The 2,500-nt window shown below is 42.3% G+C and overlaps 1 protein-coding gene across 6 annotated transcripts in view; it reads right to left on the bottom strand.

Moving 5' to 3' along the window:
- The window catches only part of LOC122262542 (uncharacterized), a 32,902-nt gene that overhangs the window by 26,630 nt on the left and 3,772 nt on the right, over window positions 1-2,500 (bottom strand). For 5 of the 6 annotated variants that reach the window (XM_086556570.1, XM_086556572.1, XM_086556569.1 and 2 more), the window contains exon 2: window positions 898-1,021. The exons of the other annotated variant lie outside the window; for it this stretch is intronic. In XM_086556570.1, coding sequence (XP_086412696.1) covers window positions 898-955 — 58 coding nt within the window. In that variant the 5' untranslated portion in view covers window positions 956-1,021. The remainder of the gene's footprint in view (window positions 1-897; window positions 1,022-2,500) is intronic. 6 annotated transcript variants of the gene reach the window in all.

Here is a 2,500-nt window from a genome sequence, read left to right as displayed (position 1 = left end):
TATTTCATTAAGTGTAAATACCATAACTGCAATTAAAACAGAAGTCCTGGAGAGCCTCATACATTTCTTTGGAATATATGATGAAGGCCTTGAATTCTCTTTTCATATCAAGTCCAATTAAAGCTGAACAGAATCATCATCCCAAGTAAATAATTACATAACTAAAGAACAAATTAACAACGTCATCTAAGACTGAAAAGAACAGATGACAGTCCTGGCACCCCAACAATGCCTAACATTATGAACCCCGCAGCTAACAGTCCCATCCTGTTACAACTTATGCCAAAGGCCAACAAAAGTTGCATCATATGATGTCTGCAACTGTACAAGACTCAGGATAATTTGTAAATCCTTCTAACCTGAACAAAAAAGATGTTTGTCAACCTCAACTCTAGACATATTCTCAGACACTTGGATTGGTAGTGGATGGCATGATTTCCTGTCAAGGCAGCATCGGTCGTAAACGCGGATGGCTCCAGGCCATACAACATAAACCCGCCACATGACTGTATACACAATTTACAAAACTGCGACCAATGGGTTAATATCAAATACTCTCAGTAATTGATGCAAGATCTAACCCCATTTTCATGTCATTTACATAATTGAAGGTTTATATTTGAGATTCTCTTTGTTTCTTTTTTTAAAGACAAAGTATCAATTTGTGCCAACTTGTACCAACTTATGTTTTTACCCCCAATAACATAGAAGTACTAAATTGTTCAACTTCTCATTCCCTTCTCTAACAGGTAACACAGAGAACACTCCTTTGACAGGTCCAGATCCCAACCATTCAGCACATCAAGCCATCATCACAAGCCTTCAAACACCAAGGACAACCTACAATACCAGCTCTACAAATACTATTCAGAATTACAAAGAGGAAGCCTTGAGTACCGTAGCAAAATGCAGTGAAATCTACTTCCAGCATCATGAAGTGTTTGTTGGTTTGCATCTCTTTCTTGCGCCTGTGGTAGTCTGAAAGCCTCCTGACACCTTCCTTGTCTCCCTCATGCGCTGGCTGTAAAAATTTGTTGTGGTGATGTCATGAACCGTTTAACTTCAAAGCTATTATCAAATATAATCCTACTGGTTAATCAAACTTTTCTAATACTATATCAAAATAAACTTGATTTTTCTGAACAAAGCATCATTAAATTGAATTATTAATTCAACAATTTAATTATTTAGAAAAAGAGCAAGTACAGTACAATGATGCAACAGTGCAAGTACAGTACAATGAAGCAAGTCAGTCGGACGGAAGCACAGTGATGCAACCTAACAGTAATCGACTCATGATCTGCCTGGGTAAAAGTACTAATAAATAATTCAGAGGAAGGCAAGGAGAGACACACAGAAAGAAAAGTATCGGTACATCTTTGGCATTAATCACTTATGTTAAAAAGTCCACACTCATCTGTATCCTATCTTATACAGCATTGCTGTATTGTTTATATGAGTGAATTTCTGATCATGTAAGTTCAGCCACTGGGCAGAAATTTCAAGAGAATGTGAAAGAGAGGAGAGAAGAGAGGAACAGAAAAGAGATGAAAGGAAAAAGTGTGAGAAGAGATAGTGGGCTGATGACAGACAACATATGAAAAAGGAGAGAGAAGAAACAAGACAGGGGAGTGAAGAGAAAAGAAACATGACAGAAGAGAGGAGAGAAAAAAGGAGAAGAGATGAGAGAGGAGAGAATAATTAATGAAAAGGAGAAAGAAAGAAAAGTTGTAGATAAAGAAAGGAAAGGTTCAACCACAAGAGTTGTGCCAGAAGTGACACAAAAGAAAGATGTGAAGACCCTCAGTCTGTGGATGGAAAGGAGTAAAAATGAGAGAGGAAAAGAGGGAAAGGACGAGGGGAAAGGGGAGGTGGAAAAGGGAGAGAGGAAGGTGGAGGGAGGGAAGGGAAGAGAGGAAAGGAAGGAAAAGAGGAAGGGAGGGAAGGTGAATAGAGGAGAAAAGGAGGGAAAGGAGGAAGGAAAAGGGGAGGTGGGAGAGGGAGAGAGGAGGGTGGCGGGAGGGAAGGGAAGAGAGGGAAGAGAGAGAAGGAAGGAAAGGAGGAAGGGAGGGAAGGTGAAGAGAGGGAAGGAGGGAAGGGAGGGGAGGGAAGGAGGGTAAGGTGTAGAAGGTGTAGAAGGTGGAGAAAGGGAGGGGAAGAGAGGGAAGGAGGGAAAAGAGGAGGGAAGGGAAGGTGAGAAAGGGAGAGAGGAAGGAGAAGGGAGGGAAGGGAAGAGAAGGAAGAGGAGGAAAAGAGGGTAGAGAGGGTAGAGAGGGAAGAAAAAGAAGGAGGGAAGAAGGGAAGGAGAGAAGGAGGGAAAGAGAGAAGGAGGGAAAGAGGGAAGAGAGGTAAGGAGGGAAAGGAGGAGGGGAGGGAAGGTGAGAGAGAGAGAGAGAAAGCAGAGGGAGAGCAGGGAAGAGAGGGAAAGAAGGAGTGGCAGGAAGGTAGGAGAGGGAGAGGGGAGGGAGGGAAGGGAAGGGAGTGAAGGAGGGAGAGGGAA

This window comes from Penaeus japonicus, unplaced genomic scaffold (genome assembly GCF_977035675.1).
Source record: "Penaeus japonicus unplaced genomic scaffold, GWHDUDI00000001_assembly GWHDUDI00000032, whole genome shotgun sequence".
Taxonomy (NCBI): Eukaryota; Metazoa; Arthropoda; class Malacostraca; order Decapoda; family Penaeidae; genus Penaeus; species Penaeus japonicus.
This window is presented reverse-complemented; position numbering and strand designations above follow the sequence as displayed.